We start from the raw sequence: 13,493 nt of genomic DNA, 5'->3' as shown, positions 1-13,493 counted from the left end.
AATATGCAAACACATGCCTCTCCTGCTCCGCAAAGAAAAATGAGAGTGCGGAGCCCGTGGGCCGCGGCCCTCAGAGAGCCGTCCAGGGAGCCCCCGGGACCCCAGATCTAAGCTACTTCCCTGGCACCACTGCCGCCTCGCTCGTGTGCAGTGCAGGGTCCCGGGGCCCCCCGAGGAGGCTGCACACGCTGAATCCAGCCCCGAGAACGCGCCACCTTCCACCATCGCAGACGCTGCGAAGATGGGCACGGGAGGACACAGGCACTCTTCATTTTTAAATAGAGAAGTTTTTTTAAAACTTATTTTAACTTCCATATGGTAAATATTAATAGACAAAACCCACATAAGCAAATCTCTTTGGGGTCCTCAGTAGTTTCAAAGTGAGGAGGACCCCTGAGACCAGGTCTTAGTCTGAGAATGGATATTCTGTCACAAAAGGGAGTAAGTATTCCAACTACCCCCTCCTATCATCAACCAAAACTACAGTTTTCTAATACCACGTAAAAAAATCTTTTAGAAAAGGGCTGAACTCACTAGCAGAAGGCGTGGGGTTGGCACGGTGGGTTAGCTAGTTACCTACAGGGCACCCACCAGGAAAACCACCACAGTGGGATGTGCAAACACAAGAGTGGCCATGCTAATAGATGACAGTGAAATCTTAGGTTAAAATGGTAATTAACATAAAAGTGCAGAAGACAATTTTTTTTTTTAATTTATTTTTTGGCTGCGTTGGGTCTTCGTTGCTGCGCGTGGGCTTTCTCTAGTTGCAGCGAGCGGGGGCTCCTCTTCGTTGCAGTACGCGGGCTTCTCATTGCAGTGGCTTCTCTTTGTTGTGGAGCACGGGCTCTAGGTGCGTGGGTTTCAGTAGTTGTGGCACATGGCTTCAGTAGTTGTAGCTCACGGGCTCTAGAGCGCAGGCTCAGTAGTTGTGGCGCACGGGCTTAGTTACTATGCGGCATGTGGGATCTTCCTGGACCAGGGCTTGAACCCGTGTCCCCTACACTGGCAGGTGGGTTCTTAACCACTGCGCCACCAGGGAAACCCCCAGAAGACAATTTACAAAGAAAATATAACCACGCATTAGCCTCTATTCACCTAGATATGTAAGACAAAATCTGTTGGAAACTTGAAGAGATTTTGTCAAAAATACAAATATTGTGGGAGATTTTTATACGTCTCTTCAAATTTAACAATTCTAAACAAGTAGGGATGTGGACGATTTAAATAATATAACCACCAAACCTTGTTTAATAAATAAGCAGAAAAACTTACATCCTTCAAATAGAGAATCTGCATTTTTCTTATGTGTCAATAGAATATTTACAAAAATCAACTATGAAAATGGCCACAAAGGAAAGTTTAACGCATTTCAAAAAAGCAGAGATCGTACAGGCCAAACTCTCTAATGATAATATACTAAAGCTAGAATTAAATAAAAGTACAGAAAACCTCAGCTATCTGAGCTCCCAGGCACGTCTGGAATGCCCGAGCACACGCGTTACGTGGCCAGGATGACGGTGTGGGTGTGCATGCGGGAAGGACAGAGGGGGACGCTTTCGTGTTCAGGTCGCTCTCCCGTGCAGCACAGGGCACCCTCAATGGGCAGAGGCCGGGGGCCGTGCCGTCTTCACTCCTGGCTTCACGCAGATTTCCACATTGACCCGTTATTACCGAGGTGCTACCGGAAGGGCTGGACGTGACTGCCTAACTCTTAAAACACCCCCAGGAGACGTACTGTATTATCACGCTGCACAGCGAGAACTGAGGCCCAGAGATGAGGAAAATGACCCCAAAGTCACACAGTAACAGGGACCGGATTCAGGACTGAAACACTGCAAACTCTTGCCACGCTGCATCCCGTGCACCTCACGCGTGTCAGGACACAGCGAACAGCTTCCACAGGCTTCAGCGATGTGCAATTTGATTACCTGATTTTAAAAGGTCTTCTCAGTTTTACTGTATTTAATGAAAAAGGAATGAGACCTAAACTCTGCAATGGCAGATTCTCACCTAGATGTTCACGAAGCCGGAGCAGTGCCAGCACCCAGGCTTGTTCGCAGACTCTGCGTCCATGTTGTCATCACTCTCTGGGGAGTGTCAGGAGCTTTCATCAGGTTCTCCCAAGGTCCGCGGCCCCGTTCCTCCCCCGGGATGAGGGTATCTCACGCAGAGCGAACGCAGGCTGCGCCGAGAACAAGGCTCCCGTCTGGGCGACGAGCTCGGGCAGGTGGCCTGTGAGAAGTGACCTCTTCTCGGACTGTCCCTCTTGTCCACCCTCCATGGGAATTAACACCTCATTTGACTCTCATCCTAGTCACTGACTTCTAATACTGGCAGAAGGAAAAACTGTTGTCTTCTATGAACTGAATTGTTACACAATTTATAATTTCAGTTTTGTTAGAAGAATTCTTAGTTCTTGCGTTTGGTCACATTCTACAAGTTACATTGTTGGCAGCATAAATATGCGGGAAGTTAAAGAAAAATGAAGATGGTACTGGACACTTGCAGACTCTGTGCTAGTGACACTTCAAATTTCCAGAGGACATGCCACCTAATCAGCGCACTCCCGCTGGCTGGACACACACACCCATCAAACGGCAGAGCTACGACATCAAATTTAATTCTCTTGAGGTCAAACTGTCCAGTTAGCGTCCAGTCGTGTTTCCTTCAACTGGAAGCAGGCACCCCTGGGAGGTCCCACGTGGTCTCTTCTCCTTCATGAATCTTGTTCTTAGGAGCAGTTATGTATTTGGCTAGCTCACTTTAATCCAACACTTTTTAAAAGGGGAAAAATTAGAGGAAACTCCTGGAGTAAGTAGCCTATAGCCAATTCTTGAATCAACAAGAAGGACGTTTTCAAAAAAATAAAATGTAAACACATCTTTTTGTGCTAAGGAACTCAGAGGGCATTCCTTTTGTGAAGAATCTGTTTTCTAATCAGGAACTTCCTCCATTTCTAAATACCAGTTTTCTTGAAAAGAGGAGGTGCCTGGAGGTGCCTGTAGGTTCAGAAGAACCACTGGCAAATTAATTACTTTAGAGTCTCTCACGAGCCAGTTCGTATTCAGGTAGAATTTGCGCAGAATGTTTACCATGGAGAAAACAACCGGAACAACTCACAGAGCAGCCTGCTCAACCGTCCCCTCACTGCGAGTGGAGCAGCTCCACGTCTGTGCCGGGGGCTGGGGCTATGCGTGTGGCGGGTGCCCAGGGAGTGGGCACGTGACAGGGACCTAGCTGGGCTGTGACCCAAGACACTGCCACGTGGCACACAAAGGCTCAGGTCAGAGGTTCTACGGACAGCCCCTCTCAACAGTCGCCCTGAACTCAAAAGGCCACTGTTTTTAATGTCTCCACGCATGTCAGGAAGTCACTGCTTTCCACGAGAGGAGAAGGCTATAGGATCAAGACAGAGAAGACCTTTAACACAGGCGCCTCTGCGGTCAGGACCGCCTGGGACCTGAGGCACGCCTCGCCCGCTTCTCCCCCCTGACTCCGGGGACGGGGCTGGACCTGCATGGGGACTGTCCCTCAATCTAAGCCGCCCTCAAAAGACCAGCCAAGCGCAGCAGCGCTCCTGAGCCGAGCACGTCCGAGGGCTCGCTACGACCCCACCACGAACTCGTCATGGCAGCCTCGGGGCAGATACAAACCCCGTCAGGTGTCGTGGAAGAGGAGATCCCCGGTCAGCAACTGAGAAAACAAGACAGAACCCAACACAGAGGTCTGGCCCCTCCACACCCCCGCCCTGCTGCTGCCTCGCGGGTCCCTGGAAGCTCGTCCGCGACCATGGTCTCCCCACTCCCATCTCCTCGTGAACTGTTCATGCCACATCGTCCTCGGCAGAGATCAGGAAGAAGCTAAACATCTTCACATAACCAGACGGTCCAGCCGGAGACGTCCTTTCCCTTGTTTTCATGATTCCACTATTTAAAGGACCCAGGAAGCACGTGGGGAACTGGAATTCACGTCCAAAAATTGAGGAGTGTTGGGAAACAAACTCCTGGGGCCAAAGTCCCAGGACCTAAGAAGGCACGTAAAGATGAGCAGAGCAGCTCCCCAGCTCAAGGGCAGAGGTCACATGAACACCCGAGTGGCCTCGGCCCTGCACACACTGCACCTGGTGCCCCGCGGTGAGGAGGCCCAAACTCCCAGAGGGGTTGACGGACAGCTAAGGGGCCGACAGACAGCTAAGGGGCCCAAATGACACCCCACCACCACCAATCCCTTACCTCGAACAGAAGGAAAGGGTGTCACTAACATGGAGGAGGTGCATCAGGTACATTTTTCACCCAGAGTCGCCATGACGGGCACCTCCTGGGGGACCTCAGTGGCACAGGGACAGCCCTCCCCATGGAGCCTTCCGATGCTGCCTGGGTTCCGGGCATGCAGGCCAGCAGCAAGTCTGCAGGAGACCCACGTGCACGACAACCGTCTGCTGAGGCCCCCTGCTCTTTTCACCGTCAGTCGGTTTCAACGATTCATCAGCAAAATGTGTTCTCATACGCACTCCAGTGGCAACAGGGTCTCCTTCCAATCTGTGCCAGAAAACCGAAGGCCTCCCGGGTTCTGCTCCTTGTAATTTTTTCCACTGACTAGTTTGCAATCATGTCATCTCACCCACCATTAACACAGGCTCATTTTCCACACGTTCAAAGTGAGGTGGTGTGAGAATACCTGATCATCGTGTAGAGAAGTATGCTTGGTCCTTCGCAGAAGACAAACCATGAACAAGCACGACCGCTCCTCTCAAGGAGAAAAGCACACGGCGCCCCAGGGGAGAAGTAACGGCCCTTCTGCACGGTCTCCGCGGCTGCCGTGAGGCAGCCCCACGCCGCGTGGGGGACGTCAGTGGCCACCACTCTCAGGGTTCTGAGGTCGCAGGTCCAGGCCCCGGTGTCGGCAGGGCCCTGTTACGTTCTGGCCCAGGGAGGGGACCTCCTCGCCTCACTCAGCTCCTACTGTTGTGGAGTCGCTGGGCCAATCTCTTCACATGGCTTCTCCCTGTGACTGTGTCTCTGTTTCCTCTTCTCTTAAGGACACAGCCATCAGTTTAGGGCCCTTCCCACTCCAGTAGGACCTCATCCTAACTGAATACACGTGCAAAGACCCCGCTTCCAAATAAGGTCACGTTCTGAGGCTCCAGGTGGACGTGAACCTTGGGGGACACTGTTCAGGCCCGCAGACTCGCTATTTAGAAGTAATTCCTCAAAAACATGATAATTCCTCTAATATAGGAACGTGGAACAGTGAAAAGACTTAAGCAAAACTTTACAACTAAACTTTTCATGCAAGCAGCCCATGCGCAAGACGTTAACCCCTCTGTGGCTCAGGTCAGCATCTACCACGCACGGTGACCCAGCCCATCGAGCTGGCAGAGGATCAGAAATGAAGAAGCAGGGAGGGTGCTTTGTGAGCTGTCGAGTCTCCCGGGATGGCCTGTGTGCACCTGGAGCAGGGCCGGGCCCACCACTCAGCTGCCCGACTCCTCGGCCCGAGGCCGGGTCCCGTTCTGACCACCACCTCCCACAGTTAATCCTGACACAGGACAAAAATGGAAAGAAAGTGGCGAGAGGTGTGCCATCTCGACGGACAGTGAGAACTCAGGGTCTGTCCACTGAGATCAAGTCGCACATCCGCACTTGTCCCCTTTGCCTCCTGTCACCAGACCTTTTCACTGCCCCTCTTCCGGCTCACACCGACACCCTCGTCTCTGGCTCTTCAGGGTGGGATCCTGCACGTACACGTCTGTGACAAAACGTGGGCAGTCCCTGGGGGCCGGGCTGAGCGGCAAAGGGGCTGCACTCGCTGTGGCCTTTCAGAGCTCCCCTGGCGTCCATGGGGCCTCCAAGCCCGACCGTTGGTCCCTGGCGCCCTTCACTTCAAGAGCCACAGCGCAAAACCAGGAAATCGGCCCTGCTGCATCCTCCTGGCCAAGCCACTCAACAATCCTTTTATTTTGTTCATTTGTATAAGTTTCAGGTGCACAACACAGTGACTGGCAATTTTAAAGCTTATACTCCATTTACAGCTATTATAAACTACTGGCTGCATTCCCCGTGCTGCACAGTATATCCTTGTAGCCTGTTTATTTCATACATAGCAGTTTGTTCCTCTAAATCCCCTACCCCTACCCAACAATCCCTCTTAGAAATCCGGTTTCCACTGCCAAACTTCCTTCTAAGTCATAAAGTTGTTGAAATATCCTTTCAGAATATCGTATGCGCTTCTGGAAAGACGTACCCCTTTAGTGAAATGTTCTGAATGGAGAAATACTATTCTGCGTGATCCCACCTTGTATAAACATGAACCTTCCATGACCGACTTCTCGTAAGCACCCTAATAAGTGCATCTGTTACACCCTAAGCACACCCTGTATTTATTAATATTTCCTGATCCCCTACTGTGACTAGGGGGTTAGTAGATTCCTTCTGTACGACCCCGAGTACAAGAAGGGACTTGAATACGTCACAGACAACAGGTTCACCAGCACCGCTGGAAAGGCCTGATCAATTATTAAACCTCGCAGATCCTGCCCTGCCAGGCAGCACCTGTTCTCTAAACAGGCCGTGAATGCTAGCAGCGAGTATTAACGTCTGTTAAAATGTTTCTCAACAAATACTTTAAAAATTAAGCTACGGAGCTCGACTCTCCTAATGCTACGAATACGACGGTGCAGCACACACAGCCAGCATCCGACACCTCGCGCTGCTCCCTGGGCGACGCGCAGGACGGCCCGGGCAGCTTCCTGAGCCGAGAGCCGCCGGGCGCGGCTTCCCCGGGCTCAGGGTGGAGCCTCGGGCGAGCTGGAAGGGCCGTCAAGAGGCTGAGTTACTGTCACAGATAAAACCTGATGCTCCTGTGACGAGGCTTGAAATAAAGCTCAGAGAAACCAAACTGTCAGTGAGTAACACATTCCAATTATAGGGAAGTTAATGTGAGGAAGTTAAGGTAACCAAGGTAAAAAAAAGTCACTATTTACAAGCCAAATAAAGTGAATAATGTGTCACAGACGGCAGCAAGGTCTCATTGACCACAGGCAGGGAATGAAGTATAAACTCGTTTTCCAAATAACCCAAATAAAGGTACATAAACGTAACGATTCTGAGAGTTTCTCCCCTAACAGGAACCTACTTTAGGAAGCACAGCACACCTGGCATCTTTATACATGTCAACTGCTACCCTGCGCTGCCCTCAGGCACTTTCCTGACAGCCTCTCTGGCCACCGCCCCCAGACGCAGACCCTCCCACTCCATGCCCTCCTTGCGCCCGCCCCGTCTCTCCCAGGGGACCCGCAGTGCTGGGGGCCTCGGACTCCAGGGAGCCACCATGCACGACCTACACGCCCCGCAGAGAGACACAACGCAACTCTCCCCCAGGAAGGGCTGGCACTGAGGGGCTGCCCGGTTTCCGGGTGTGCACCGACAGTCAGGACAGACGCCGCCTCTCTGCACTGCTGAACTTCAGTGCGTATCGCTGACAGGCGGGACGAGGTCTACGGCTGGAATGTGAATTAGAAGGTTCCCTGACACCGTTAGTTTGGAAAGACAAGTCAACCTCACAGGATGTGACCGTGCACCTCTCCTAAGGGGGCTCAGCAATATGGGCACCAAGGTTCTCACCCCTCCCACCTCAGACCAGGGGACACCGACCGCTAGACGGGAGGCAAAGGAGCTGACGCTCAGTCTCCAACCATGACACCGAGCTGAAGGCCCACTTCAAAGGCCTTCTAAAATACCGACTCTGACTGCCATCCATCTCCCCCTCTGCGGCGAAATAACTACCTATGTGCTAATAATTCCACGTCTTCGGTTAATTTTTCTACTTAAAACTTTCAAAATTCCACCAAATTTAAGTCTTTGATTTGATTTATCTTAATGAAAGTAAGGTCCTAAAACTGACCAAAAATGCTTTTAATTTACTTATACATTACATAGAAATGGGATGAATGAGAAGTAAGCTCAATTACGGACCAGATATTAAGAACTGTCCACTCACCAGGGCCAAATCTAAACTGCATCTTGACTGTCATTTTTTTTCCCCCAATAAGAAAGTTTCTCAGCACATATTATAAAATAATAACCGCAAATAATCAGTTAAGGAGAGAAAAATTACTAGTGAGTAAAGACCAGTTTTTATTGATTTTCTGGAAATAAATTTAATAGTTCAATAAATTATGCTAAAGGCTTTTCAGTAGCCGGCCAAGACAACATTCTCAATCTATAAATAAGTATTTTTTTGTAAACTACAAGATAGTTTTAACAGCAGTTTAACATAATAGCCATATCACTGACAACCAACTAGTCTGAAACTAAATATACAGCATTACATCTGTAACGCAAATTCTGCTGAATGGTGGTGAAGAACACGACTGTTTACAAGTGTGCCGACGAAGCGCAGCAGCGGAGGCGGTGTGTGTGTTTACGCACGCGTTAGCCCAGAGCAAGAAGTGGTGTTTGGACTTATCCGTGGCCAGATGGACAAAACGTAACGTGAATGAGGTTTAAGAACAGGCCGAATGCACGAGGAGCGTGTGAGAGACCACCCACTCATCCCACCACAGTGCTGAGGGGGCAGCTCACAACCCCATGTTTACAGGTTTCCTTACGATTCCCGCCAGCGCCGGCAGGCACTGCCTATGTGATTCAACAGTGACCCTGAATTAGGTGCCATGTTCTGAGGAACATGGCACATGAAATTAGTTCTCTATTCTCCTTTAAAAAGTTGAGTGAATGCAGCTTGGAAAAACAATGTTTATTCCTCAAAATCAGACTAAAATTTTGAATAATTATAAAAGTAACCTAGGTGTGAAGATGTTTCAAATATTTTTTAACAGACAATACCAAAAGTGGCTTATTTCATATACAGGATGTGGAAGAGACAATGTAATTTGGATTTGTGTCATTAGAAGATGTCAAATTTCCGTTCCTGCCGAAGTATAGGAGAATAAAGACTAAACTTCCATTCCAAACTACTTATTTTTGACAACTAAAACAATTTATACTGAACACTAAACTCTAATACTAATTTTTATTCCAAAACTATGTAGTAATTATTGATTAACCTCAGTTTAAAATGCTAACTTTAGATAAACAAAGGGATTTCATATAAAATGTTTATTAAAAGATGCATTCTACTAATATTTTTCATATAAATTCTTAGGGGAAATATTTATGCAAGCCATCCGAAACGTAAGGAAACTCCTTCGTAAGTCATTTCAAAACCACCGTGTGTACATCTACGGCTCTTCTAATATTAAGGAGTGGCCATCTGGACAACACAGCACAAGTTATGGGAAATTGTCTTGTTGAGAAGAACTGCAAGAGACCCTCACTGTCCTGGTAAGTGTGGTGTAAACATGAAAGCAGCAGAGAGGTGCCAAGGACACCGCTCCAGCCACTGAGGCCAACTACGATTCAGTGGGATTCAGGGGTACTGACCACACAATGACGCACTAACAGACTCGCAAAGCAGTGCTTCCGCCCCAGTGGCGGGATGCCGAGGGAGAGGGGATCCCACCCCCACAGACAAGGTGGCAGCAAGTGCAGGGGGACATGTCACCCAAAGGTGAGGCACAGAGCACGATCAAAAGAAAGCAAGTGGGGCGTCAGGCCTGCTGGGGAGGCAACAGGAGGAAAGGGAAGGGAGAGGAGACAGTACAGTACGTGGACCCAATCACAGAGAGTCACTAGGGCCAGGGGACAGCACGCCATGGCCACGGCACATGGACCCAATCACAGAGTCACTAGGGCAGGGGACAGCGTGCCATGGCCATGGCACGTGGACCCGATCACAGAGTCACTAGGGCCAGGGGACAGCACGCCATGGCCACGGCACGTGGACCCGATCAGAGAGAGTCATTAGGGCCAGGGGACAGCACGCCATGGCCACGGCACGTGGACCCAATCACAGAGTCACTAGGGCCAGGGGACGGCGCACCATGGCCACGGCACGTGGACCCGATCACAGAGTCACTAGGGCCAGGGGACAGCGTGCCATGGCCACGGCACGTGGACCCGATCACAGAGTCACCGACAGCTGGCTTCATTTGTCTTTGTCTTTCGGAGAAGGCAGACATAAGCAGATCAGTTTGGGAAGGTAACTGGCCTCGGGAAGGGTTTGAAGGAGCAGGAAGCAGGGGCAGGAGGAGGGTGAGCAGGTGAGGATCCCTGATGGGGAGGCTCCACCTGGCGGGAGCACTCGGCCATCATGGAAGTGCCACAGAGAGAGGCCAGCCATGTGGGAGGGCCCAGTGGTGCGGCGGGCATCGCACAGTGGCCTCAGCAGCTGCCAAAGCCACCAGCCCCGGCGGCCATTTCTAGAGGCGACGCAGAGAAACGCCACTTCACGCGTTAGCACGTGGACACACCACACATTTTACTTTTTAGTTACGTATTTTTTTACACGTACTACAAAAGAACCAGCAGAGAAAGTCTACCATCTGCCAGGTACTACTGTCTAGGATGAGGACAACGTCTGAAGAAAGGCTCCTCTGTGAAAAAGAGATCGGCATGCGGACAAAACAAAGATCCCAAGGGTGTTCAGGTGACCAGGTTCAGTAGGACACAGAGCACAGAACGCTCAGACCTTCTCTGGTCAGCAAACCAAGGGCCTGGACCAGCAAGACGAGCAGAAAGCCCGGCACTGAAACCAGGAGGCTCGGTTCTCCCTCCCATGTCTCCGTTCTCCCTCCCGCGTCTCCGTCCTCCCTCCCACGTCTCCGTCCTCCCTCCCGCGTCTCCGTCCTCCCTCCCGCGTCTCCGTCCTCCCTCCCGTGTCTCCATCCTGCCCCAGAGTCTCTCTCACGCCCCCACGAGTAAAATCCCTTGTGTAGATCGCGGTCCAGAGCAGCTGGTATTAGACAACTAAGCATGATCTGAACTATCAAAAAGCATGTGGGTAAACGCTTACTGTATAACAGACCTCTCTGCTGACACACGTTTTCCTGGATACTCAAATCTTGGCATTTCTACAAAGTGGAGTCAAATCCTGGTTCGGTCACCTGGAGGGAAGAGGTAGCTGGTGGAGGCCCCTGTCTGGTGCGCAGGCACCTGGGAGAACTCGAACCCTCGGTGGGGCTACAGCCTCCACACAGCCCCCACCTGGCGAGGCTGCAGGGAGCACGTGGCTAGGAACCCCAGGTGCTGGTCACATGGATGCCCGGCAAACTCTGACCAGAACCAAACCAAACACTTGGGCTTAAAATCATTTAACCACCCAGTTTTCTGTCCTTCCGGTAGCACTTCCAAATGCCTAGCAGCCATTACAAGGAATATCTTTCCAGAGTCTCACAGCACCATTAAAAATCAAAAATTAACAGCTTCGTGACCCATCACCCACTCTTTGCCTATAATAGTAAGAAGGTGAATAAATTTGTTAGGCAAATAAAAGCAGACAGTAAACGGAATATATGGCAAGATCCTTTCTTTTCTGAATGTAGGCCAAGATAAAAGTTTCCTCTAAAAACATGTTATTAACACAATAAGGCTTCTGTGGAGTTCCATTCGGTATAAATTTCCTTCTTTCTGTTAGCCCACTGTCCCTCCATTAAGCAGGGATCATACTCCGTGAAAAACACGAAGTAGAAAATGCATGTGAAACCACCGGGTAAGGATTCCCAGGATAACTTCTGCCTCCTCTTTGCATCTCCGACAGCGCGACGGGCGGGGAGCGTGCCCCTGCCCCCGCGGGAGCCTGCAGAAGCCCCAGCGCCAGCCCGGAGCCTCGCCCGCCCGCCCGCCCCCGGGGGTTCTCTACCAGCGAACAAGCACAACTGTACGCAGCCGTCAAAAGCATCTTAAATATTTCACATGATAATCTTCAAAACGCAGCCGTTCCAAAGTGTCATCAAGTGTCTCTGAAATAAAATACTCACTCTGGCCACGTAAGTGAACCTCCGGGCGTCCTGGACCGCACTGAAGAAGTCTAAGCGGTTAAAAGCTTCTCCCAAAGTGCAATAGCCGTGTCTCTGGAAAAACAGACACAAGTGAAAATCTGTCAAATGAGTCATGAGTCAAAATGAGCTAACAGTTAACGTGAATTAGTCTGTGCAATTTCTTTTTTAATATTGGCAAAGGATATTTGTTTTTATTATGATCTATTCCATATTTAGCTGAAAGTAGAGTAAAATTAAAACAATGCTAAATTTAAGTAATTTATGTACAATCAAGACACTATGCACTGACATTTCTACACCACTTAATGACAAGGATAAATATTGATTAAATATTTGTCAATTTCCTTTGTTGGCATGCATTTGGGGGAGGACAAAATTAAGCCTAAAATCATAAAATAACTGGATGTATTCTAGGTTTTGCAACTACAAATACATAAATCATGCTTGGCCACTATGAAGAAGCATCTGCTATAAACTACACGTTGGAATTCGATTCCTCTGCGGGGAGTCCTGTGTGCCTGCAGGCCTGGACGTACGCCCAGACGCTCAGGATCAAGGCCGAGAGGCACCTGAGCGGGGTGGGGTTCTGAATACCAGCGTGTGGGTGCAAAGGGCTAGAGGTGACGGGACGTGACCATGGGCAGTGATATGCCCTATATTCCATACTGGTTTGTACAGATCTCTACCCTAGGTTTCAGAAGACATTTTAAACTCGATCTTCTGTATTGGAATACTTAGAACATAAAGAGATCTTCAGTGCAGAGTTGTGGGTATAGATAAAGTGGGGAATAATCACAGAAAACATGAGGTGACAAATACGCCTCACATTTCAAACACAGGACAGGAGAGGGGCCAGAGGGGGAGCTGGAGGGGAAATCCTTAGTCTCTGACAGAAGACGCACCGTGAGGGCTGATTTGGTTTTACACCCAAATCCCAACAACACTCTCAATGTGTGCACAAGCCAAGAAGATACACTTATTTAAAACATTCATTATGTATTTTTACTGACTATCCACTAAGTACAAAATATTTTCCTGGGAGCTGTGGAGGAAGCCAAGATTAACTGGATATCGATCATAACCTGAAATCAATCACAGCCGGTAACTATTCTCTTTCTCAGTGAACAGAATTCCAAACACTGGTGTTCCTCCCAGGCTGCCACCCATCTCACAACAGCCTCTTCTTTGGGGGGAAATAAAATCACACGTCTGAAGCACACGAGCAGCAAACACCTGGTGGGCCCCAGGTGAGAAGACCAAAGGCGTGATGTGATGCGGAGAGAGATGGGACCAGCTCCGAGTCCTGGCCCCTTCCTGTGCCTGCCTGTGCCTGCCTGTGCCGGTTCCCAGGACCCATGCAACACCCTGCAGACTCACAGCAAGTTCCCCCTCTGCCGCATGTGCAGCCGAAGCTGGACCTCTGTTCTGTAATCAGTGTGGTGACACCCAGCAAATGAAATGCCTAACAGTCTTTCTTTTTTTAAAAAAAAAAAATAAATTTATTTATTTTTGGCTGCATTGGGTCTTCATTGCTGCGCGCGGTCTCTCTCTAGTTGCGGCGAGCGGGGGCTACTCTTTGTTGCAGTGCATGGGCTTC

The 13,493-nt window shown here is 49.9% G+C and overlaps 1 protein-coding gene across 16 annotated transcripts in view; it reads right to left on the bottom strand.

The window, feature by feature from the left end:
• The window catches only part of FBXO25 (F-box protein 25), a 58,995-nt gene that overhangs the window by 23,036 nt on the left and 22,466 nt on the right, over positions 1 to 13,493 (bottom strand). For all 16 annotated transcript variants that reach the window (XR_014258011.1, XR_014258012.1, XR_014258013.1 and 13 more), the window contains exon 5: positions 11,876 to 11,968. Coding sequence is in view for 11 of the 16 variants with exons in the window: in XM_082444004.1 (XP_082300130.1) it covers positions 11,876 to 11,968 (93 nt within the window). In the remaining 5 variants the exon portion in view is untranslated. The remainder of the gene's footprint in view (positions 1 to 11,875; positions 11,969 to 13,493) is intronic.

The sequence above is a fragment of the Balaenoptera physalus genome, assembly GCF_965194825.1.
Source record: "Balaenoptera physalus genome assembly, chromosome: 21".
Classification (NCBI taxonomy): domain Eukaryota; kingdom Metazoa; phylum Chordata; class Mammalia; order Artiodactyla; family Balaenopteridae; genus Balaenoptera; species Balaenoptera physalus.
This window is presented reverse-complemented; position numbering and strand designations above follow the sequence as displayed.